General features: G+C 43.9%; 1 protein-coding gene across 2 annotated transcripts in view; it reads right to left on the bottom strand.

Annotated features, from left to right (window-relative positions):
* Positions 1-24,301, bottom strand: part of TEX2 (testis expressed 2) — a 41,603-nt gene that overhangs the window by 6,822 nt on the left and 10,480 nt on the right. For both annotated transcript variants that reach the window (XM_050319102.1, XM_050319103.1), the window contains exons 2-8: positions 16,857-18,511; positions 10,760-10,960; positions 9,281-9,617; positions 7,892-8,139; positions 6,367-6,516; positions 5,621-5,720; positions 1,820-1,952 (exon numbers count right to left, since the gene is read on the bottom strand). In XM_050319102.1, the coding sequence (XP_050175059.1) occupies positions 1,820-1,952; positions 5,621-5,720; positions 6,367-6,516; positions 7,892-8,139; positions 9,281-9,617; positions 10,760-10,960; positions 16,857-18,485 (2,798 nt within the window). In that variant the 5' untranslated portion in view covers positions 18,486-18,511. The remainder of the gene's footprint in view (positions 1-1,819; positions 1,953-5,620; positions 5,721-6,366; positions 6,517-7,891; positions 8,140-9,280; positions 9,618-10,759; positions 10,961-16,856; positions 18,512-24,301) is intronic.

Raw genomic sequence — 24,301 nt, 5'->3', positions numbered from 1 at the left:
CCTCCCTCTCTCTGGAGCCTCTCCTACACCAGTTTGTGGTTACTGCCTCTCAGGAGATGGTTTGTTCTGGGCTCTCGAGGGACACAAATGAGTGTCACCAACCAACATTCCTCACTTACAGCACAATCACAGATGCAAACACTTGCAGAGCAGTTCGTCACAGCAACTGCCGACTGACGATTAAAAAAGGCAGTAAAATGAAAATCAGCCAACACAGTGGAAAGCACAGATGAGAATCAAATCTTCTGTGCTTCTCAGTCTTTGCTTATTTATTTACAATATCCATTGTATTGAAGGGGAAAAAAGAACCCCAAAAACCCCTCACTTTAAACCAGAATACACCAGGCTGCTCTTTATGTAAAGCTGGCCCCGAGGTTTGAAACACCCCAGCCCCGTGCAGGGAGCAGAGCAGTTAATGCTGATACCTCCAAGCAATCAGTTGCTTGGCTACAGGCACTTGCATCTGCCTTGCTGGGGGCCCATTGCTCAGCCAGCAGCAAACTGGTTTTTAAATATGAAATCAATGCGTTCACTAATTATTTCTGAGGCCATTTCTGCACTGAGCAGATATGGAAATACACAAAGAAAATCCTGAAGGGATGGGGGAAGGAAAGCAAGAATTTGATTTGTATAGACATTTCCTTCTCCATCCCCCATTTTTGGGAGGGGGGTGGCAGGGTGGATTAAAAGGATTTTGAAAAATGTGCACCTACCAGTTCTACTGATGTAAATTCAGAAATATTTATGTCAAGCAGTGACAATGAGAATCTGGGTCGATTTTAAACCCTCTGAATTTCTACCACCAGTGTATGAGATCATTCAGCCTTTAGGTTTTTTTTCACATTTATTTTCTTGTCATGACTGCACTGAAATATAGGGCTGCTGGAAGTCTTGCTTCGAGATATCTCAGAATAAATGGTCAGAGCTCTGACAAGAGTACACAAAGCATCCAGTATCCTCATTGTGATGGACCACAACATTTTATTCATAGCTAAACAAATGGCCAGATTTAGAGACTATTTTCTTGATTTGTGTCCACCAAATCAGAGACCACCTCCTGTCCAGGGGCTGCAGATGTCTTAAGCACAAAGAGAACACAGCACAGAAAGGATGAACACTCCACAGCTGATGGGATGGATGCTTGACAGGTGTCACTCACCAGGTAAATACAAATGGACAGATTGATGACGCTCCAAAATCCCAACAGCATCACAAAAATGAGAGGGGAGGCACAACTACAGGAGAGGTAAGTCACTGTATAGTGTTCCTTAATTAGTTTACCTACAGGAGGCATTTCACTTAGACATAGCAGGGAAACAGGAGTGGGCTAGGAGGAAAAACAGAGACTAAAGCAGGGGTGTGATTACTCCCATGGTGCACTAAAGCTATTGAAAATGTCTCTACATTACATTTACAGCCTATTTACCTTCCCCATTGTTTTCTCCTCCGTGGTTTACAGCTGTAGCTGTGCCATGCTGTCACCAGGCCTGTTACCTCCCTCTGTGCATGTGTGCATCTCCAGTACTGAAGCTTTACTAAGACCCCAAATCAAGCCTAAGGCAAAGCTACATTTTAGTTGCTGCACGTTTTAAAATCCTACTAAAATACACAACAAAATAACTGCATCACAAAAGCCTTTCATCAACATGATCATCAACAGGGCAATCAAAGCTGTGCAGAAAGGCCACGTTCTACGCTCACGTGATGAAACCCCCCACTCCTTTCATTCCCTGCAGAGCCACAGCTGCTCATCCACAAGGAAAATCCCACTTTTTCCCCGTGCAAGCTCCAGCTGGATTCCAGCACTGCCATCCCTTACCCTTCTCTGCCGATCTCGCCAACTTTAAGCGCTTCACCAAGAGGCTCTTTACCCAGTTTGGTCAAGTTCATCTTGGTCTCCAGGGTCATCAGAAAAGATCCATTGTAGGACATTTCCAAATCAACCCACAGTCCTAAAAGAAACAAAGCTGTCACTTTAAGAACCATCACAAAGCAAGCTTTCTGTTCATATTAAACTCATGGAACAAAGTCAGATGTAAATCAAAAGGAGCGTGATTTACACCCACCTAAACCGCTTAAGAGAGCTGAAGTGAGATAAAGAACACAGAATACAATCAGGGATTCGCTTCAAAACTATTTACAGCACTGCTCCAAGCCAGACAGTAATGGGGACACTCCTCTAGTGACGCTGTCCAAACAAAGCACAAGTTGAAATCCCAGAGCAATATTGCTTGTGTCACATCACAACCTGCTGCCTCTTGCTTTGCCAGTGGTGGATTGAAGGAGTATGACAAGGTTCCCCCAGTAACTGAGCTCCAGGCATTCTTTATGACTCCCAGCAAGCAGGGTCATTCCTTTGACAACTCTAGACATGGGGTATTGCATGAAATCTAGTGTGGTGCAGAATATTCACCAAAAGAATTCTCTTGGGAATAGCTGCAGGATTAGGTCCTGCCTCTTGAGTGACCCCTTGCAGCCCCATGGACTAAACAAAGCTGCAGGTATTTGGGGTTCAGATATTAGAAACCAGATGCCAATAAACACAGATTATGCATCTTCCTTTTCCAGACACTGCAGCTGCACAAAACCAGTACCTGGCACATCATCCACTGACACATTCTACTTTTATTCACTTATTCAGAAGCAATTCATGGTAATTACTCTTTGGGTTTGAGTCATCTGTAAAAGTCACATTTTAAGAGTTCAAGAACTACTGTTTCCTGCAAAAACATGTCAGAAAACCAGCACTGTCCTTAATCCCACCGTGTCTGTTCACAGAAACACAGGCAGCTCCCAAAGGCCAGGTCACTGATTCCCTGTGAGGTTCCCTGCTGGAAGCAGGAATGAAGACAAGCTGGTGCTTTATCCACCCAAATCCCTCTTTTCCCTCTCACACTGCTCCTAACACTGCTCTAAAACCAAACACAACAAAGCTTATATATATTTTTCCTCTTCACAAGGAAAAAGCAGCAGTAAGACAGACTTTTTTTTTTTAACAGACTTTCTGGATTATCAATGAGCCAGCACAACTCAATCATCAGTGCTGTTTTAACAGCAGATCAAATTAAGCAAAGGATGCCATTACTGAGAGGGAAAACTCCTTCTGGCCAGAAAACATTCATCCACATTTTCCAGAGGGAAAAGGGGAGGGAGAGGGAGTGAAGAATTGGGCAGATGGTACAATTTATTCTGAATTTTCTGGTTCCCTAGCCTTGAGAGAATTACAGGAAATGCTACAGCATATGCTGTCACCCAAATAGGACTGTTTTAACACAAACAAGATTTTTTTTCTAACACTGCCTGTTAACAAATTGAGTTACTTAGAGAAGCCATATAATAAAAAAAAATATTTTCCTTGTAATCAAGCACTGGTTAAAAACAACTCTGGATGAAACAAAGCCCTTCATTGCATTGTAAAGCCTCACAAAAGGCTCAAATGGCTCAAAACCACCTCAAATGACTGTCTCAAACACTTAAAAAAAACCCCAAAACCTTAGAAATGTTCATTCTAGATACTGCCCTGAAATTTTAGGGTTTTTCCCTCATATTCCCCAATAAACCAAGTGGTTTTTTCATAAGTCAACTTACCAAATACATTTATCCTTACGAAAACAAGCATTTCCAATTACCATACCCTTATTTATGTCCTTTTAAGTGTAATTACACAACAAGTTATTTCAGTAATTATTCACTGCAAGCTCTTACAAACTAAAGAGTTCACGTGGCACCCAAAAGTGGGAAAGAAGTTACAAGGATTAGCAATTCTCCCATAAATGTTTCCTTGTCACAGTTTTAAGCGAACAAGCAACTGAATTTATCGAAGCCAAGTTTCCTAAATCCCATCCCATGACTTGGAATTCCAGCCTTGGCTTCCAACTGAAGTTATGAGAACAGAGAAAGGAATTCCAAAAACGCTTCAATCCAAGGCAAAGGGCAACGCTCTGACCAGAGCCCTGAAATGAATGCTTGTTTAAAAACAAACCCTGAACCCACTTGGCAAGCATCACAAGTGTAACAAGTTTAAAACATTGGGGTTTGTTTTTTTTTTGTTCTGTAATACAAAATAAAATTTGTCCCAACAGTGAAGTCACTTTGCTGCTGGGAACACGGGAGGATTTCATCAGAGAACCTGCTGTCCCACGCAGGGAAGCACATGACAAGCAGCAGCATATGTGTTAGTTCCCTAAATACTGACTGCACTCTCCAGCTCATTCCATCTATTCAGTTTTCATTTCTCTTAAAAGGAAAAAGACAGATTTTCTGCCTCGTGACAACCAAACACTTTGCTCTTCCTCACACGTGCTTTGTTTAGAAAGCCCAGTGGCCAAACACACTTCCCAGGTGGGTCTGTCCCAGACAAGGCTTTTCCCCAAAGTCTCAGGGAGATAAGGGCAAACAATAGCATTTGGAGACATAACTGATGTCATGTGTGGCCAAGAGGGTTTCAGTGAACTCCCCAAAGTCTGGTTTGTTCTCAGTTTTAGGAGGGAAAGGTTGTTGCTCACACACCTCGTGCCTTCAGGCAGTGCTGTGAGTGGCACAGAGCTCATTATCCATTCAAACTTTGCTCTGTCCATGGTTGTTGTTGGTCCAAATATGCTACTGAGACTTGGAGTCTGGCTCATTGCTGGCCTGTAATTTAGAGCCTCTCCAGAGGGTTTTAACACTTGTACCAAGTATCTTAAATTCATTAAATTCTTACCATCTCACTACCAATTTATTGGTTTTAGCCCCAGCTAGAAATTATCTTGGTAACTTCACCAAAGAGCTGAAAGAGCAGTTTAAACCAAAAATCAGCTGCTTGCCATGCCATCCACAGCTGCACCACAACAGGTACTCCAAGGAGGTATTTCCCTTTATGCCAATGAGAAATCTCTCCACCTTGAGTGGAAAAACTCAGACACACTTTAAAATTAAAAACTGCTCTGATTCTGTCTTAGAAAAAGAGAGAGCATCTAGCTCTCGTCAGCATGTGGAATAAATACTTTGGAAGCTAAAAAGCATTTTCCCAAGTTTTTCTTTCTTGTGAGATTACTTAAATGACATGAGTATCCTCAAATATACTCCTGTGACCATATGCAAGCCAGAAAGAACAGAAAACAAACAGTTCTGATTCACAAAGCAGCAATATGAGAGTGATTCAGCTCATAAAAAAATCCATATTTAATAGTAAGGACATAAAATGATGCTGTATTTTGAAGTTTGTTTTCAAAGCAACACTGTATTCTTGTTTTCTGAGTTAGTACAATTATATTTTCTGAATCTCCTGTTCTCAGAACAGGGGAGCCAAACCTGTTTTGTGCAATGGTACAGAATCAGATCTGTCTCAAGGAGAGGTGCAATGCTCTCTGCAGCCAGAGATGTGTCAGCACCTCTGTTGCATGCAAGTTTTAGTTTAGTTCAGTCATTATTGCCTCTGGAAAGACAAGATCACCCTTCCACAGCTCCAGAATTACTTCAGACCAAGCCTGACATGGAGACCCCTCAGCATCTCCTCAGCACAAGCTCTTATTAAATGTATCTTCCTCTGAGTAAAACATCCACAAATAAACCAGATGAAAATCCTGTTCTCCACTGCTAAAAAGGCAGGAGGAACCAGACAAGGGAGCTTGTGTTTTACCTCTGTGATCAATAGAAGGTTTGAAGGCCTGAAGGATCTTGGGCACTGCTATCCCCATGTCCAGCTCAGTCAGAGTCAGCTCGTTCATGAAGTAGGGCAGCTGGGAGGACAGGAGATAGAAAGTCAAACACATGTTATGGAACTAAACATTCATTTCCTGAGAGAGGAGAGGAAAGGGAAACTTAAGGAATGGGCTGAGCTGAAGTGCCACCAGTGGAAGAACAGAATGCAAGGGGAAGGCACAGGAGTCACTCAAAAGCCCCTTTTGAGCTCGTGCAGCTGGTGGAAGCTGCATCCTGGCACTGCACACACAGCTCCTCCCATGGCCATTTACTGCCACTGACCTGTCCTGCAAGCAGTGCATGTCTGAGGTACACAGGAACACACTGGAATTGTGGTTCCCTTATCTCCTCCACCCTAAAAGCAATCTCTTATTTCCCAAAACAGCTTTCATCCTTTATAAGCAGTTCTATTTATCCCTGAAGTACACACAACAATAATTCTACTTTTCACATAAAAACCTGACAGACAGAAAAAGTTCATCCAGCTGTAGCTCATTTCAAAGTGAAGCAGCCAAGTTAACATGTTGAGATCCACGTGAAACTAAACTGGAATTCTCTATCACATTTATTTACTTGTCTTTTACAAGTGTGAAATAAATACCTTCTCATACTGTTTTAAAACTCTAAGACTGTGTTTCATTTCTTTCACAAGGAGTGTGTAGGGCAAATCTCCAGATCAGGTACCTTTATTTTGCTTAATTTCATCTGGATCTTCTTTGACACTAGATCAGACCAATACTTTTCTCCTAAAAAATCCCAAAATATTCTTCCAAGCAGAGCATTCACCCAGGCCTCCTGCTCTTCCTCTTCAGCTTCCTCATGGGCATCTGGCAACTGGAAAACACAGAGCAGGTCATTCAGCCCAATAAATTCTATAAACTGAGAAGTTTATTAACAAAGTCTATAAACAGAAAAGGCCTGTTTTACACTGGAAGTTCAGTGTTGGAGTCCAGGTCAGCTCAGAACTCAAATGCTCAGCAGAGAGAGCAGCTTTACAAACACATCAGCTGTGCTGCCACGAGCCCGTCATCATCCTGACATGCAGCAGAGGGAACAAGAGCACGCAGATACAGATTGACCTCTGGCAATATGAAATGAGAAAGCTGCATGTCATTTAACCCCTGGCAGTAAAAGAAGATAAACCCAGAGCGGGCAGACTTAGAAATGTGTCTGCAGCAGAGACACTCTCTCTTCCCAGTCACATCTCTACCCTTCCTTTGATTTAACAAAACATTGGAAAGCAAGACCCCATCTTACATCCTTAAATCCAGCTCAGAAACTTCACAAACAGATGATAAACAAACACAGTACAGGCAAACACACTCTTCCTTTCAATGTTTGTAAACAGGATTCAGGAAACTATTGTTCCCTCTGCTGCATTAAAGGTTTTGTTTACAATCCGAGAGGATTATGTCTTGCTTTGCTTGAGAAGCATCTCGAAACACCTGGAAATATTAAACATTCAGATGCTGCATCACTGCCCACACACAGAGAGGCAAAGGCAGCTGAAATCAAAGGCAGCTGAAATAACTTTGGGGGTGTGCACACACTGCCAGGTATTTCATTAAAACCAGGAGGTTTCCACGAAGGAAACACCAACACATTAAACGTCTCTCAAGCGCCTGCAACGACAGAAGAATTCACCACCCTTCATTATTCCAGGCAGAGCTCCCAAAGCCAGCAGAAAAGCAGTGCTTTCTAAGACAGGCAGGTAGATGGTACAGTTCTGACCATCATTTCTTGGCAGTGCCTGCTCCCCAGGGCTGCAGCCTCCCGCTGCCAGAGCTGCTGGCTGAGGAGGTGCTGCTGTGACGCAGCTTTTCCTGCCAGCCCCGCTCATCTATTTATAGAAGGATTCCTGCCACGTGCCACATCCAGCAGAGAATTCCTCACTGCTTCAGGGGCTGTGGGGGGCTGGAATATCTGCTGTCCTGGGGGACACAGGTTGTGTTTGTTTGTATGCTATTATGTCACTGCTTCCTCTCTGGACATTGTGTGAAAGTCTGGAAACAAAGATGCACGGCAGGAATTACAGTTTTAAATGAATGGTGATAGGACTAAAACATTAAGGGCCCATTTATTAAGAGTGCTGTACTGAACATTAAGGTTCTGTTTACTGAGAGTGATTCAGCTGCAGTCCAGGAGGCCAAGGGATCAGCAGGAGCTACAGACACCCCCACTGGTGCATCCTCTGGAGGACAAGCATTACCTTTTTCCCAGCTGTAGGGCTGCTGTCTGCACTCAGCACTGGGCTACCTGAAGGGCTTTTCTTTTCCTGTGGAACACACTTTGCCATATAAACGCTGTAGTCCAGGAGCATCTTCTGCCTCGCGTTGCCAGCCAGGTCCTTGTGCTTGGGCTGGGCTGCGATCTCCTCTGCGTTCCCCTTGCTGCTGCTCCGGCTGTGCGTGAGAGCTGCGGGCTGAGCGTCGGCTCTGCCGTGCCCGGCCAGGATCCCTGAATGCAAAGGAATAACAGCCACTGAACAGAGAATGAAGCTGACAGCCACGCAGCAGAGTGCAGGAGCAAACACTAAAGGAACTAAGTTACTCTGCAGATATCATTTATTCTGAACCAACCAACCAACCAAACGACATTCAGAGTAGCGCTTTCTCATTTTGAAGGCTCAAAGTAAATCCCACTCCTGTGGGGAGTCCTAAACCCAATCCCTGGTATGATTCAGCACCCAGCAGGATGGGGGACTGGGGGAGTCAGCTGATCAATAGCATATTTAAATATGGACACTCACATATGTACAACCCATGGCAGAATTCCCAACAGCCCTGCTGGGAACGCCTAAAATAAAAGTCAGGTGATTCAAATGTACCTATGACTAAACTTTCTTTTTTGCCTAATCTAATTATAGGCTGTTACAATTAAAAGTACTATCAAAAGCATGTAGCTATAAGGATTTTAATTAGCCCTTAATTTTGCACTTGCATTTCAAGATGTTATATGCCAGAAATAATGATGCTAACTAATTTTTAAAAAGCTTCTCAGAGAAGAAAGACAGAAAAGTATGAGTCATTCAGGTTTAAAATTATATTAGAGAATGGTTTTAAATTACTTTTTCAAACATTTGATCAATACTATAGACTAAGATGTTTGGTGGTTTGGATATGGATGTATTCAGATAGATAGATACATTAGTGCAGGACTTCATAAACAGAAAAATGTGTTTTCTTGGGACACTAATCCATGAAAAAGCTCTTTATCATTTTCAGATTAGAGTGGAAGCAAGGATGGAGGAGGAAAGATGGGTAATAGGAGATGAGTCTAATACTGCAAATGTTGATGAGAAAAAAAAGCAGTTTGAACAATTCATCCTTACAAATATTGCAGGAGTTATTACAGCCACTGAAAAATAGTGCATTCATATAAAATAGTTTAAAAATAGTACCAGTTGAAGGCACACAGCCAAGTACACAGCCAGGAGAAGAAAAGGCAGGGCGGGAAGGTGGGAATGAGAGGCCAAGACAAGGAGCAGAGGAGTGTCCTGGGTACTACCTGCCTGTAAAGATCACTGTGGTTCACCCAAACAGAACTGTGGGATGTTTCTTTTAACAGACAGATACACTAGAACCCAAAATGTGAGTACCTGACTTGCTCCCAGACAGACTCGATGGCTTCTTGGCCTCAGCCCTCAGCCTGGAGGCGAGGAGGAACCTCTGGAACCACTCCTCCTTCTCCCTGCCTGTCCTCCCAAAGAGGTAAAGCACTTGATCCTTTTGGCTACTGCACTTTGCCCCCTCCTGAGGCTTCTTGGATTCTTCGCTGTTTGAGTCCACTTTTTCAGCAGATGACTTTTCCTCTGCGTTCTCCTTCTCAGCCTGGGCCTTGGCCATGAAATCCTCCTGTTTAGCGAGCTCAATGCAAATTGGGTATTTCTTATTCCAGATTCGTTTCCGTGCCAGACTCTTGGGAACCAGGGAAATCTGAAGGATAAATGCAAAGGTTAAAATTAACTTTTTTTTTTTTTTTTCAGTTGTATCCTCTATGTTTCTACACTCACACAGGAATGCAAGAGATACAGATCCCACACTGGATCTGCTGGGTTTAACTGACTCAGCATTGCTATCACCGGGTCTTTGGTGAGCCAAGGCCGTGGAATTAAAACAAAGGCCATCTGAGCATCTTATACAGTCGTGTGGATTAGAAATTCTTGTTTTCATTGAGAAGATCTTATTTTTATAGATACAGGGAAAAAATAGAAAAACCAAGAACCTTGTTTCTGTGACCACAGGGTATGTAATGACAGTCTAAACTGTGTTTTAAACTCAACTTTTCAGGCCCATCTCAGGAAACTGAGCTTTAGAAGTCCTTTCCCATATGGACTCAAGGGAATGGAGGGAAGTTTTCCTCACTGTCACTGTGGTCCCTCTGTCCCTTTCACTTCCACACTCAACTGAAGCCTGGTTTCCTCCCCCATCTGCACTGCCAAGGCCCTCGACTGATGCAGCACATTAAAAAAATCCATTCTGTTAATAATGAGCTATTGATGTCTTACTTAATACAATGCCAATGGAATCAGCTTCACGTGGCAGCTCTTCACAGGTTTGAGGGAGGCAAACAACACGCAGGGAAACTGTCCCAGCATTACTGCTGATGTTCCAACTGCAAGAATCCCATCTCCTTCCCCTGGACAGGGGGCACCTACAGCAAGTCATGGCTTTCCAGCCACCTCCTGCTCTCCCCTTTCACGTTCCTATACAGTGTATGTTCCCCCACTGAGTGGAAAGCAAATGTTGTCTGAGCTGCCTTGGCACAGAGACAACCACCAGAGATGATGAATTTCGGTGTGACCCCCAGAACAGTCCTGCAGTAATCTCCTGTGTGGGGAGCGAGTGTCTGAGCTGCCACGAGTTACCTCCTGCTCTGAACAGACAGAGGAAAAAAAACCATGCTTTTCCCTTGTTGTTTTTCCCTTTTTTCTAAATCCTGCTCAATCTTCCTCCCCAGCACAACCTTTTGCAAGTTAGACACGACAACAGTTTCGTTGACCTAATGACAGAACATGAAGGTAGAGGAGTTGCAAAGTGTTCTTTGCTAAAATCAGGTGTAAGTAAGGCACACTCACCTTGCTCTCTGTCAGTTCATAAATCTTCTGGCTGACATAGGTGACATCAGGCTTTGGCTCATTGTACAGAGCTCTTCTGGAAATGTTTTTGTTGGGTTTGGAGAGTCGCAAGGTGCTTCCCTCGAGCCGCACGAACACAGAGTGAGTCAACGTGGCATGGTACGTTTCTGGATCATAATTATAAATTTCATTCATCCATCCCTAGAGAAGAAAACACCCATTAACAGGCTTTTAAGCTGTTGGAAAACCAAGTACAGCACGTGCATAAAAGCTTTAAAATTCTTATCCAGGCTTTTGCTGAAGTTGTTTCGCTTCCTGCAGGAGCAGAACGAGGCAGTAAATGCCCCAAATGAGGCAGCACCAAATTGACAGAGCATGAGATGAGGACAGTGCCACATAATTGGTTTTGTATGTGTGGCACAGGGTGCTCTCACCTCATCCCCAGGAACCACGGGGGGACGTGCAGGATGCTGGGAAGAGCCACCAGGCAGGCACAGGAGGGCTGTGCAGCTCCCAGCAAGCACAGACACCCTAATCACCAACAGCCAAGGCAGAGCAAACAGCCTGTCAGCTTACAGACAGCTCTGACGTTTCCATCACCCACAGTTAAGGGCTCAGTGGAAGACCACAATGGAGTCTGCTTTCATGCACCATCACCGTTGGAGATCGTTTAACGTGTTGTGTAAGGGCCCCGCTACAACACAGGAGTCACACACGTGGATTAAATTCAATTCATTTCTGTGCAGTGAAAGCAACAGCAAACAAACCAGCCAGCCCTGCTGGAACAGGCCTGCAAGTGCTGACTCTGCCCATGATGTCACTCCTTGTCTCTGACATCTGACTGCAGAAATGCAGGATGAGAAATGGGGCGGAAGACGAGCCACGATACTCATTCAAGGGAGAGAAGTTTCCCTCCTCTCAACCTGCCCCACCACATACTTTGATAATTGCTTCTACCTGCACATCAGAGCCTTAAACTCAGCACACTCAACGTTCATCAATGTCAACAGCGAGTGAAGTGGCATCTTCACCAACACCTGGCTGAGCACAGTGGGGGAAGTGGGGAGAGCTGAATGAGCACCCCAGTGTTCCTCCAAACAATCAGCTGTAACTACCAAAACAACCCAGAAGTTACTGCCACATTCCAACTTATTAAAGTTTCCACCCACCCACACAGAAATGTGAAATTTATCTGAATGCTCATTTTCTTCAGTGCCACAGTTCCTTACAGCAGACAGCACACACTTTCTTAGGTGCCATAGTAACAGTGATATCCACGTTGTGCTTACTCCACCATCGAGCTCCACTTTCACTACAAACCCTAAAAACCTAGAGAAATTAGCATTTCTTTTATGTTCAGGGAAGATTAAGTCATTCATCTTTGCTCAGCTCCAAAGCAGATTACCTCTTTTATTAACAGAAATCAGGGCACACTCTTTGAGGCAGCTTTGTGTCCGGGTTCTTTGCTTGCACGGGGTTCTACACAACCACCACACAGGCAGCAGAATGCACAAGGCAGAGGTTTCCATCAGCCATCAAGCTCTGCTCAGCAGGGATGATGCATTTCTGAGCACATCCCATCTCCTTCCTAGAAATTCTTAAGCCAAGGCATCTTTGAGCAGACAGCAATTAACTTTCAGCCAGGAACTCCAGCTGGACTCAGTGAAGCACAAGGACATCACGTGAACTGCCCAAAGCCATGGTGAGCCGTTCCCTCTGCGTGGAGCTGGCCCATCCATATGGCCCAGAGATCTCTGGAGCAACTCCCACCTGCCCCCGGATCAGCACTGCGAGCTATTCCGAGCTCAGACACCGCGGTCTGGAGCCTGCAGATGGCCAAGTGCACACATGGACATTTGCTGCCTCCTTCTGCAAGGCAGCTCAGCCAAACACCCCAGCAGCTGGCACAGGGAGAAAGGGCTCCTTGGAAAGTGGATCTCTGCAGGAAGCTTAGCCACGAGCCCTTTTTCTAACTCTGCTGAGCTGTGAGGTTATACAGGAGGAGGGCTGGGAACTTTGGGGTACGCGTGGTACCCAAAACCTGACGATCCATTAACGCCCTGCTTGGCACGGAACCGGCTGGAGTTTTCCAGCACATCCTTCTCTCAACTGCCACGTGCCACAGGAAGGAGTAAAAAAATCCCTCCTGCTTTTCTGAGCCCTACCATGTGCCCAGGCTTTCCACTTCCAACAAGAGGATTAGCTGCACAACCTGCCAAACACTCCCAGTGCTCACACCCTGTGGTGCCACCTCCCCTGCTCACTGTTCACAACCACCCAAGGGAAGTGTAAATGCTTCTCACAGCACAACCACCACCTTATCAGCAACTGGAGAACCTCATCAAGACTTTCAACCCTGATTTCTGGCTGTCAGAGGTACTGGACAAAGCCTAGAACCAACAGAAGATAAATACATTTACTGCCTAAACCAGCAACCCACACAGTGATTTCTGTACCAGGAGGAGAGTGGCTGCTTCCTGGATCTGAGACATAGCCCAAAACCCAAGAGATACAGAAGTTTTGATTCAAATAGTTAAGGTTTTATTTTCAGACAACAGTCAGGATGAGAGAGAAACAAACTACATTACTACAAACCCTCCTCGTAGGTAAAATTTTAGTTTCCTAATTTCTAAGGAAGTTTTTTCAAGTTAATTTTGTTCCAGAGAAACACTGCACTGCTGAGAGTGAAACATTAATACTTCTCCAAGTGAAGATTCTTCACTCTCTTACTGAATCTGAAAATGTGTGGCAGCTGCAGGAATTTTATCTCAGGGTGTTACAGGGGGTAACGACACCACCTGCCCTCTCACGTCAGTGATCTCCAGTTTTGTAAATTGTTTCATTTAGCTTAAAAGAAAACATTGAGAAGGTTATCCAAGAAACCCCCAAAGTCATCCCAAAGTTCCTGCACTTCAAGAACAACTGCAGCAGAAACACCTCCACCCCTCTTTTTGCAAAACCAAATTGCAACAAAAGATTCACAGCCCACAGAAATCATTTTGCAATGCACCCAAACAGAGAAGTTATGTTACCATAACGTGCTAACAACAGATAAATTTCCCCCAAACTACTGAAACAACAATGGATTTCCTTGTGCAGGAGAGGAGTGACTGTATGATGGGTCTTTTTTGTGCTGGCGAAGTTGTTAAAGTAAGAAATTCAGTAATTCAGGGAGGACAATGCCCATAGTCATGTGCTGCTGTGCAGCTGCTGGGCATTCACACTGATCCTGTGATCTCTCTTTATAAAGGTCAGCACTTGCTGATGGGGGGAACTGCAAAAAGATCCTTAAGAAAGGACCCAGAGGGTTTGGGGCACAGACCAAGTCTGCAAGGAGAAATAAATTCAAATCATTACTTATGATATTTTCAAATACGTAAATAAAAGAATCAGCAAAAGGCACTTCCACAACGCAATTCCAAATCTGAATCAAAACTGTCCCCAAACTGATTTTAACAGATTAATATCCATTCTTATCAAATGATACAATCATCACTCAAATCACACTAATTCTATTTGCATCCCTCACATTGCCACTATTTAAAAATACTGCAACAGTGTTCTGCTTGATAAATGAGCAAAAATGTAAGGCACTTTCTGAGCATTATTGACAAGATCTGAGGTGGCAGAAGCAACCATCACCTTTCCTGGAACACACATTCATCTGTCAGAGGCCACTGGCAAACGTGAAATCCCTTGGATGGTAACTCAGGAATAGCTGCTGATAAAAAACCTCCTCTTTCTGCAGAGCTGGGGCTCAGAAAGCTTCATTTCTCCAGCAGGCACAGCCACTGTGCTCTCCTAAAAGTTCCTTCTAATGGAAAGGGTAAATCTATCACTCCCCTTTTAGCTGTTACTTAAAACCTTTGGGATCAGCCAGCACAACACAAGGGAATGCACACTTGGAAACAAGGGAAGACTAATGGAGGAAAGAAGAAAAAAATATGTGGGCAGAGAAATAAAAAAAGAAAAAAAAAAGAAAAGGAAGCCAGAGAACTGAAGACTAAGCAGGTAAGAAAACATGCAGTGTAGATGCAGGGGGGTTGTGCATTTTCTGCTTGGGGGGATGTTCTCCCCCAGACCCAAAGACATGAACAATTTAGTGGGAGACAATAACAACGTTCAAGCATTTCAGCGATTGCTGAGGGGAATTTTCCACTAGTTTTTGAAACTTGGGAAATGCAAACTTCTCAAACATTATTTCCATGGGGGAAGAGAGAATGCACACACACACACTTGGAAAAAATAACTTGACAGCAGTTTGGCAGAATCCCCAAGTCCTTGAGCCCCATGAAGGGATCTTACTCAGGGCATTTATCATGACTGCATGACAGGAGGCCAGGCCAGAATACAAGACCAACAAGTTCTGAAGAAAAACATCTTTATGCAAGAGCATCAAGTTTCATTTTCCTGTATTTGCCTGAGTTTTGCCACAGATTAAGTCTTTACCTCCTTTTTTCAGAGGATCGAAACTGTCCAGTACTCATTTTGACAGATGCAAATAGAAAATACTTGTATGAAGTGGGAATAATAACTTGCAATCTGCTAAATCACATTACATTATGTTCCACTACAATATGGGCACTGAGCTGGGTTTTCAAATCCTGAAACATTTACATACTGCAGACAGTTACTTTGTGTGTTAATGAGCACAAAAATACTTGTCAGGTCATAAAAACCATTAATCTACATTCATACAGACTTCTCCACACTGTTCATTCCCCTGCCTACAGCCATTCTCACAAAATGTATCTCCTGGATAAAAGCATTAAAATATACAGTTTAAAGGTTCCTGACTAGCATGAACATCTCAGAGACAGCTGAGCACCAGCCAGTGATGAACATCAGGACCTTTACCAGCTTCCAAAGATTGAGAAAAATTTATATGCAGGGTCTCAGCACCCAACTAAGAAGGAAAGAACTGAAAACTTGTCCAGACTTGTCCATTTGAGCAGCCAGGAGTGCCCAGTCTGCATTCACAACAGCAAATGAAGACCACAGTTTGTATCATCCAAGGGAAAAAGGGAACACCAAGGGAGAGTGAGGGCTGGACATGCAATTGCTGCCTCTACTCAGCAAAAGTTGCATTTTGCATTTCATTTCTCTAACTTTTCAGTTTACCTAAAGATACATGAGATTAGCTGTAAATGCACCATAGATTCTCCAGCATATACCCAACACTGGGTGAATTTAAATTCATGCAACCTTTGTGCTGTTACACAGCTGGAGATGCATCTTCAGAAAGCTCAGTTTAATATTTACACAAATACCCTGCTAAGCAAGCGATGTCAGGTGAAGGTTGTGCCACTGTCACTCTGAAACGCCTCTGGAGCACATGAGAAACCAGCAGGTGCTTTACTGCTCAGAATTCTGCACTTGGGAAAAGATGAATTCATCCCAGATGGAGATGAGGAGAGGCAGGGCAGGGACAGCAAGCACAAACCACTGAAGGAAGCGAGTGGTGGATCCCAACTGAACTTGCATTGTCCAAACAAGAAATGGAGATGGGGAAGGGCAAGGAGGAGGGAGGATAACTCTGCTAAGAGCTTCATGTAAAACCCAGCTCTCAGGCACAAGTTTTGCTGAACTGTAATTCCTCCTCCCACCCTAATTAGCTCATGTCTGAGGAGAATCCCACGTGCTCTCCAGCTCTCAATGCTGCACTTGAACACAAAGCTTCTGACTCTGCTTAGGCTGAACAGACAAGACAAATTACTGCCTAGACAGGAAAACATCCCAGAAACAAAATACACCCCCCAAAATGCAGCTTCAAGAACAAATGTTCTTTCACACACCAAACTCTGACACTACTTGCTCTCAGTAATTCAGATGGATCATTTCAAATCCATCAGCAAAACCATTTGCCCTTTTACTTCTGAAGAAATTCCATTTTCCACTAATCCTTAAAGACACTGAAATCTCTTATATTCTCGGATACTAAACCATTTGTGCCCCTGCCAAAGCCACCTGACCCTGAAAAGGAACTCTATTTACCAACGGGGATAATTCAGCTCATTTACACCTTCAGAACAAATCCAGTTTATTCCTTCTACCCAAAACAAAGCCCACAAACACACAGAGAATGCCATGACCTCACCTTGAGTATTTCAGGTTCTTTGATGTCCAGAGCTCCTGTATTGCACCGCTTCTTCACACTTGTACGAAATTTGAGATATTCGGGAGTACGTGGAGTAACAAGCCAGATCACACAGACAGCTACCATAAATCCAAGGGCCATTCCAAGTAAGAGTCCACTTAAGTAGCCAGGGAGAGGGATAATTAAATAAGCATAGACTAACAGTGTTAAGACATACAAAGTTTTCAACGGTGGTTTAGGCTGTTGCACATCCAGATTATTTTCGTCTTCACTACTGAGCACGGTAACGGTTTCCTCAGTCATCTCGGGATCCACCACAGTTTCAGCAGGTTTATCAGTTTTGCTTTCCTCCTCCAGCAAGAGAAAGTCCTCAGAGTACAGTTCACAAAACTCCTCATCCTCCCTGCTCACCAGTGCAGACAACGAACATTTTTCAAGTACGAGTGAAGGTTTCAAACTCACGTCCTTTGTGCTTGAAGACTGAGAGCTCGGGGTCTCTGCCTCTCTTGCGTGTTCCTCAGCAGCCTTGGACTGATCACCCTTGCTCCCAGAGTCACCTCCAGAGACGTCCCCCTCCGAGTCACACTCTTCCTCCTTGATGCTGTAGTTGTTATTGCTTTCCAAATGGCCATTCAAACTGGAAAGGTTTGAGAGTTCTGAAGCACTTGAAGATAAGGCTTTGGGCCTGTGGCTACTACTTTCATCACCCATTATTTTACTGAGCAGCTGAAGAGGCTCGTACATCACCTCAGAAAGGCGTCTTTTAGTATCTTCAATTTTAGCCTCCATTTCAGGTACTTTAAAAAAGGAACGGGTGTCAGAGGGGGATGTCAGTGGAGAGGAGGGGGCAGTTTTAGAATCACCACCTGTAGCTCGAGGTTGAGTGAACTGTTTGAACAGATGCAAGTTCAGTTTCGAGTCAGGTGGCCTGTAAGACACAGCTTCAGACTCTTGTTTGGAAGTGTCTGTAGACAGAGATTTCACCAAGGTTTTCATCAACTGCCTGTGTCGCAGCGGTGGGGTGGGTTCTTTGGGTTCCACATCTGTCGAAAGGGACTTGACTAACCCCTTAAAAGGCTTGGAACTGGAAACTGTGGATGACCCGGCAGATCTGGAAGGGGACGAGGATGGGGAAGACGACAGGCTGGATTTCTGCTCCACAGATCCCACCTGATACGCCACAGATGCACCTGATACGTCAACCGTGTGACATGAGTGTGACGATGGAGACAGGACCAGTGGCACTGCACTGAACACTCGGGATGCAGAAGGGGAATCCAAGAGCGTCACAGTCTCTGCAGTTGGCACAACTGCAGGTGATGAGGACAGCAGTGATGCAGAGTTGGCCACGTTAAGCGAGGTAGCTGGACCAGAAGAGTCATGGCCGGGATGCTCAAAGCAGAGGTCTTCCTTGGCTTCAAGTGCTGTTACAATGCTTTGGTCATCTAGTTCCTCATCAAGAAACTCCTTAAACTCCTCTTCCTCCTCTTCTTCCTCCTTCCCAAATGCAGAGAAATGAATAGTGATGGTTTCTTGGGAGACAGATCGTTGGACCTGCACTTTTGGTGTTGACTGCTTTGAGGACATTTCACCAGTTTTCTCTGCATGGCTACTGTTCCGACTTGTCATTGCAGGTTCCAGAGATGTGTCAGAGTCTGGGGAGAAAATGTAGTACTGTGTTAAATGCATTTTTTTTCCACCCTTCAAATACCTTATTTTCAAGTGTTGAGCCAAACACAAGAGACAGGTTATAACAACAGGTCAGTCAGCTGAAAATTAAAATGCTCTGGACACTCTCCATCTCACTGGATTTACAGCTGTCTGGTCAAATTACGGGCTGATACTAAAGAAATGTACTGTGGATTTACTTCATTGCATAAAACATATCTATATTTTAGTTAACACTTCCTCTGCATCTGCTTAAATATCTCATTTTTATTACCAATGAATGCAAGGACAGATTCAAAGGAAGACAGGGAGAAAAACAGGCTTAGGACAATTGCCAATCATGGATAGGCATGGAGAGCATTGTAGACCCTCTTAAGGTGATCCTGAAGGAAGAATGACACAATTCTAGGTAGGAAAAACATCAAAAAAACCCCAAGCAGAACATACTTTTGCTCAGACTTACAGATCTAGGTTACTGTTTGCTACATATTTCCACATAGCACAAAATGGCAATATTAACAAGCTGCCAAAATTATCTTCAAGTGTTCTGAAATCACAGCTCATCTCTGAAGCACCACTTCCATAATTTCCCCACTAAATGCACCTCTGAGTTCCAGAAGCCCCATCCCACCCCAACACACCGAGATTCTTCACTCCTGGCTCTCAGTTCCTTCTGCAGGCAATAATTAACACAAGCAGATCTGAAACCCAGAGGAAGGTCTGGAACACGTAAAAAACTTCCTCACACAAAGCACGTCATTTCAAGAACTTTACTGATCAAGAAAGTGGACTTTGCATATATTTACAAGGAGAGGAAATGCCACACATTTAAAGCACCGATGACCATTCACAGAGAAGGATGAGGAGTTCCAGGATTGGCTCTGCCTCTCCGGCTGTGAGGCTGCACTTCATCTCCACCGCCAAGACAGCGAGTTTACTACTTCAGCAACTGAATTATTTTTCAGAAGCTGTTAAAATGCTGTAATCAAACTGTCAGGCTGAATTAATGAGAGGCCTTTGCTGACGTTCAAAGAGCAGCTCAGGAGAAGGATTATGTGGCGGTGAAGAAATGTGCACTTCACAAACAGTTGTGATATCAGATTGTATTATCCAGCAAGGCTGGGCCACCTGCTCGGCATCATCACCCCACTCAAGGTTGCAGCCCTTTATACTTCCCAACAGAGCTGCTCATGTAAATGATTTTTAGCCTGTCAGTAAAATAAGCTGGGCTGAACATTTTAAAACAGCAGATCTCTGCTACTCAGCTTATCCAGCAATGCTGGAACAGGAGGGAATATCTGCCCACAACTTCCTACTCGCTAGAGTTGCCCATTTTACAGCTCCTAAACGGTTGACTACTTTATTCCTTGCTCCTTTGAGCATTTGTGCACTTCCCAATCAGGTTGTATATTATCAGTCACATGCAAACACAACTTGGTGAGTGCTGAAGTTGGTGAGAAATTTGGTCTTTCATTTCCCTGTCGGATTAGCAACCTGGGAAGCACCAGCATCCAGGACCCACAGTGCCTTTGGACACAGTTCCATTTCACGGAGTTCAACCTGCAAATTACCCCATTTTTTTTAGATAAATGCACCCAAATTTGTTTTGGAGAGGAAAAAAACTGCTACTGGACATGATATGTATCCAATATCCTTTCCCCTTCCCTTGTGCTGGGCCACCAGCCATCTCACACCTTTAATGCTTTGTGCCAGTTGTGAAATTGCAACAAATAAATAAATCTGCAAATATTGCAACACTATACACTCAGGAAGAAAAAAAATCACCACTCCCCTCCCCCCCCAAAAAAAACCCCTTGCATAGGATGCTGTTGGCATCAGCATGACCCCTTCTCTCCTGCCATTTGGCACTAACCATGTATCAACAATTTAGCAAAAACAGTGAAAAATTTCCCTCCCAACAGCACTTTCAGCGTGGTATTTTGTATCAGCTGGAACCTGATGGGTTTGGATGGCTCTGTGTTTGCAGGGTGCAGTTAATCACCTCGTGGTTAAACACCACTTGCCTCGCTGTGCTAATGCAGCGCTAATGACCTGAAACAGATGAACTTTACTTGCACACACCAAATGTGCTGAAAAGAGATTGTGCTCCTTACTGAACAAGCAAGACTTTCTTAACATCATGATTAACTGGTTAACACGGAGAGGAAGGAAATTCTTGATTAGCCACTATTTGCCTACCCTAAGCATGTTACTACACCGTGAATTATGTCTTATAAAACCACGTTTCCAACCCTTCCTGAACACAGCTTCTGTTCTGCTGGGAAGGATTTAGGGGTTTGTTTGTTGGTTGGTTTTTTTTCATTATTTGTTTTGTTGTTGTTTTTTTTCCAAGGAGATGCTGAAAAGCTTTTCCAGCACAGCTCTTTCACTTTGGATTCGATAACAAAGATATTTCATCAGGTTCTCGAACCGCACATTTTTATGCCTTAAATCATTCTAACAGATTCACTTCTTACTGATTTCTGGCTCCATTTTCCTCCCTCATTGCTTCCCCTTTCTCCTACTCCTCACCTGTTTGAACACCTGACATTCCCTGCCCATCTGAAGTGGCACAACCCCAAACCACATTGCACAAGCACAGGTTTGCTTTGGGCCTTCCTCTGAAGGCCACACTGTCCCCACCTCCTCTGGCTGCCTCTTCAGGGCTTTTCTGTTGTTGATTCTGAAGATGCAAGGTACCAGTTTTATTTATGTGGCAGGCAGATCTGAATAATAATAATAATAATCTCAGATCCTCGGGCTGCAAATGATTCAAAACATGAAGTTCTGCCTGGAAGGGAAGAAGGCTGCTCAGAAAATAACTCCTTTCCCCCGCAGTGGATGCTTTTGCAGGGTGGAACGAGAGATGCTGCCAACCAACTGCTGCCATTTCCACTTGTGACCCCGAGGCACTGCATCCCCATCACCCACAGCACAGCAGTTCAGAATCCTCACCTACAGGCAGTGCTTTCAAAGCTGCAGCAGCAAACAGTGAACCAGCAAACTGGGAGCAGAAAACATTCCTTGCCCAGCCCTTTCCCGAGGATGTGTTTTCACCCAGGTGACAACACGTCTGCAACGCTCCAGGAGGCACCTGGAGACGAAGAGGGACACCCAGGGAGAGGCTGGTGGGGGTCAGGCCATGGCACCTTCTCTGAGTGTCACTCCAGTGTCATGAGCTCTCATCTGCAGCAGGCAGAGCTGAGCACCCACAGCCTGTCCTTGTGCCCAGCCTGTCCTGAACTGGCAAACCCTGCAGTGGGAAGCACAGCAATTATTTTCACATTAACAATTTCATAAGTGATTCAGCCAACACGCCAAGCAGCAAACCAGGAGCTAACTTCAAAGGTCAGAGTTGCACCCACCACGCTCGGTTTACCCACAGTTCAACCTGGCCACGTTTCCTAATTAAGGTGTATTCAGGAGAGCAACTCAACACCTTTCATAATCATTCAGCTGGAGAAACAGCCCCGATTGGGTAACTAAATTCACATGCACTGCAGCAGCCAGCTATTCCAATCACACTGCTATTACTTATTGCAACATCTGCGTGAGGGGGAAAGGGTACAGGGCACACTGTATTACCAAAATGCTTTCACAAAAGTGGCCAGCAGGGTTCAACACTCGTATTTTCCCTGCTGGTTGCTACTAAACACAGACCCAAAAAAATGTGTTTTTCACAAAACAGAAATTCCTTTCCTCCTAAGTAAAGGAAAATCCTTGCAGGATATTAAACAGCTCTGTCATACTTTCCCCTGTATCTGCCAGTTGTGCCAGAAGAACAAGCCCTAAATGCTGTTCAGGAAACCACTCATTTGATTATTGATAATGCCACAACGGGACTTCATCCTAAATCTTTCCAGGACTGGGAACACCTGCACAGGCCAACACATTCTGAAAGCCATATTTGCTCCCAGAAATTTTAGATTCCACTTGATTTACCAGAGACTCAACCAGTTATCTTCCTCCCAACACCCAGATATGTGGGAAAACTGTTGCAACTCTTTCCACCTCTTTAAAATAAGTAACAGAGCTCTCAGCAGCAGACACAAATCCTTCTCTGAAGAGCTGCAAGTCTTCATTTCAGGTCCTTCAAAACCAAGCCCAGCACGAGTGAAAGGCACTCCTTCAAACCTCGCTTTCCAGCGGGAAGAAGGAAGTTTTTGCTTCGCCTTTCAGGTTCGTGCAACCGGATTTGAGATCCAGAGGGAGGGGGAAAGAGGAACAAAACCCCGATAAAGCCTGGTTTAAGTCCAAGGGCAAATGAAAAAGTTGGTATCAGTAGTAAATAGTATTAAAAGAAAGGATTATATTGTGCACACACAGCACACACCTCTAAGAGAGGTAACCCAGGTTGTCACAACTAAGATGGTTAAGATCTAAAACACCTCCTGTAGGAATTCTCTGAACTTCACTAAAAAAAAAAAGATACAACTTTGTGTAAATGCTTTTACCAATTTCAGTTCAATAGAACCAATTCAGTTAAATAGAACCAATTCAGTTAAATAATCAGCATTTAAGTGATACTTAAAAAAAAAGATCCTAAGCAAGATTTTAGAGTCTTCTCAATGAGATGACACTTGTAATGAGAATTATAAACCTATCAGAGGGACAAAAAAGTGTCCCTGTGTTGTAAGGCCAGGACAGAAAGGTCAAGGAAAATTGCAATGGCAAATAAGGAGCCTTCAAAAATAAGGTCCCAACTACAAGCTTGTATTTACAGTGCTTCAAAAATAAACAAATAAAAACCGTTTAATGTCAGCTGAGCGAGTTTATTCTACATTAACATCTTCCCCAAAGACCTGAGAAAGGTCAGCTCCCACATTAGTTTCTCTGCCTTTACTGATAAAAAGAATAATTGTTATTCTTTCCTGTTCTCCTTCCATGACACATCACTCACACCAAAACCTTTAAAAGCTGCACTGGGGTCTAATTTTGACAAACACAGAAAGCTGAGCTGTTAAAGGTTGAGCAGAAACTCAGAAAAATTTAATTTCTTCTTATTTCATGACTTTCTGCAGGCTGAAGCGCAGCAGGATTTGTAAGGAATCGAACGTGTCCCCTAAGAGAAGAAATAAAAGAAGTTTTGAAGCAAAGCTCTGCTCTTTGGAGGAGATTCAAACAGCACCAGAGTGTAATTATGTTAAAGAACATTCACTCCCAGTTGGTACAACGAGAACAAATACAAATTCTGGTCCATGATACTTTGTCCATTCACGTGTTCTGCTCCTGTGAACTCTGTTGTTTCTTTATCACTTGTCATTGCAGGCAACAAGTGGAACCTCTTCCTTCCAAAACATTTAACACTCAGCAGTTCAAAGGGACCTTTTACTAATTCCCAGAACAAGCCAAAAGAGGAATATATGATAGAGGAAATGACTAAATCTCCAAAATCTGAGATGCAGGGGGAGAGGAGGGGTTTGGTGATTTTGCCCCCAAAAAAAAGGATTTACAGACCTAGATGTGAAATTCCTGCAGGAAGGGATTCAGGAATAGACACATTAACACCAGAGCAAACTCAGGGGCAAACTTCTGTCCCAGCCTAAAGCCAGCTATTCCCACTTTTCCTCTCCAAAACTGCTGCACTGCCTGGCTGAAGCTTCAGAATCATCCTTGCATGCCAAAGGTGAGTTTAAAAAAAAAACCAACCCAAAAAACCAATGGTCTTACAATTGTGAGCAATAAATATACAGCTAGTGGGTTTGTTCTCTTCTAAGAGGGAGGAAAGGCTAAATCAGAATCTTCTGGTGCTGCAGAAGTTCTCCCTCTCAGCAGAA

This window comes from Myiozetetes cayanensis, unplaced genomic scaffold (genome assembly GCF_022539395.1).
Source record: "Myiozetetes cayanensis isolate MyiCay16 unplaced genomic scaffold, myiCay2020 scf22, whole genome shotgun sequence".
NCBI lineage: Eukaryota > Metazoa > Chordata > Aves > Passeriformes > Tyrannidae > Myiozetetes > Myiozetetes cayanensis.
The sequence above is the reverse complement of the archived record's forward strand: the minus strand, read 5'-3'. Positions and strand labels throughout refer to the sequence as shown.